The sequence below is a fragment of the Haematobia irritans genome, chromosome 4 (assembly GCF_050003625.1).
Source record: "Haematobia irritans isolate KBUSLIRL chromosome 4, ASM5000362v1, whole genome shotgun sequence".
NCBI lineage: Eukaryota > Metazoa > Arthropoda > Insecta > Diptera > Muscidae > Haematobia > Haematobia irritans.
Window position 1 is genome coordinate 109,141,443 of NC_134400.1, and position 1,497 is coordinate 109,142,939.

A 1,497-nucleotide genomic window follows, 5' to 3' on the forward strand; every position below is an offset into this window, starting at 1 on the left:
TAGTACTGACTAATATAGCCATGAAGTTGTTCCTTCTACTAAAGCCTACAAATTCTAGTATTGGGTCTATTGTGAACATTTATGTTAATGTAAATAATTTTATAGCAGATTTAAATAGTTTGCATTCATGTTAATGATTCGTTAGAGAATGAAATGTTATGTTAAGCTGTAAAGAAGCTTATGCCCATAAAATATTTAATTTATTTCAGATGATAATGATATCAAGAGCAGTCATATTTTTGAACTCATAAAGCATGACCAGAAAAAACTTATTTTGATATATAAAAGAAATGTGATATTCTGCAGACAACGCAGAACACAATTTGTGGTACAAACAAACAAACTATTGTAAAATTACTTGAAAAAAAAAAAAAAACTCAATCCAAAATGTTTCCAAGTGTAAGACAAGTGGATATTATAATGTAACTCAAAAAAATCTGAATATTTCTTTTTTATTTTTCAGGTGGCCATATTATCCTGTGTATTTGCTGTTGCATTGGGTATTTCTTCTGATGGAAATGCTAGAACCTTAAATCATATTAACGAGGTACATTCCGATGGCAGCTACGATTTTGCCTATCAAACTTCAAATGGAATTTCAGTGAGTGAAACAGGAGTTGGCAGTTCTTATGCATCAGGATCTTATAGCTATACTTCACCGGAAGGTCAGAATATAGCACTAACCTATACAGCCGATGAAAATGGTTATCAACCACAAGGAGATCATCTACCAACCCCGCCCCCTATTCCATCCTATATTTTAAAAGCATTAGCATATATCGAATCCCATCCTTTTCCAAGATTAGCCAAAGCGTGATTTCTATACGGATAGTTCTTTCTTCCATAAAATGTAAATACCATATAAAGTCCAGCTTTAATATTCGTTAGGTCAATTATTTTAGTGCAATATAAGAAAGACAGCAAAGTATTAATAAAGTTATTCTCATATAGTAAATTTATTTAGCATTTCTTGAAGTACACAATTATTATTATTTATTTGCCTCCCAAAAATAATTTTAGGTGCTATGGAGGCTTATAAATAGGCCTTTCAATGTAAGTACTGAAGATAAAATATCCTATTGCTTTTCTATAACTCAGTTCAACGCAACGTAGGTAATTTATGAGGAGAAAAAATATCATAAAACAAGTATATACGGATCATAAAGCAATTATATATTTGTTTCCTTTGAAAACTATTCGTCGTACCGGGTAACATAGAAATTCAGGTGGATTTGATGACAGATATTCTGCCAAGCAAACATATATACCAAATCATGGATCGTCAAATCGGTAGATCGGTCTATATGGAGGCTATAACAAAACATGGACCGATTCACACCATATTCGCCACACCTCTATACGGACCTATAATACCTCTAGATTTAGAATTGGGATGTCTAGGCGCTCAAGAGGTCAGGATCGGTGGGAGATACAAAACCATGGACCGATACACATCATCTTCGTCATACATGTTTATGGACCCTTTATACCTCTAGA

At 32.9% G+C, this 1,497-nt stretch overlaps 1 protein-coding gene across 1 annotated transcript; it reads left to right on the plus strand.

Moving 5' to 3' along the window:
* Nucleotides 1-387: 387 nt before the first annotated feature.
* On the plus strand, nt 388-817 carry LOC142235710 (pupal cuticle protein Edg-78E-like). The gene is made up of 2 exons (XM_075306970.1): nt 388-399; nt 464-817. The coding sequence occupies exons 1-2, from the start codon at nt 388-390 to the stop codon at nt 815-817; spliced, it is 366 nt and encodes a 121-aa protein (XP_075163085.1).
* Nucleotides 818-1,497: the final 680 nt, after the last annotated feature.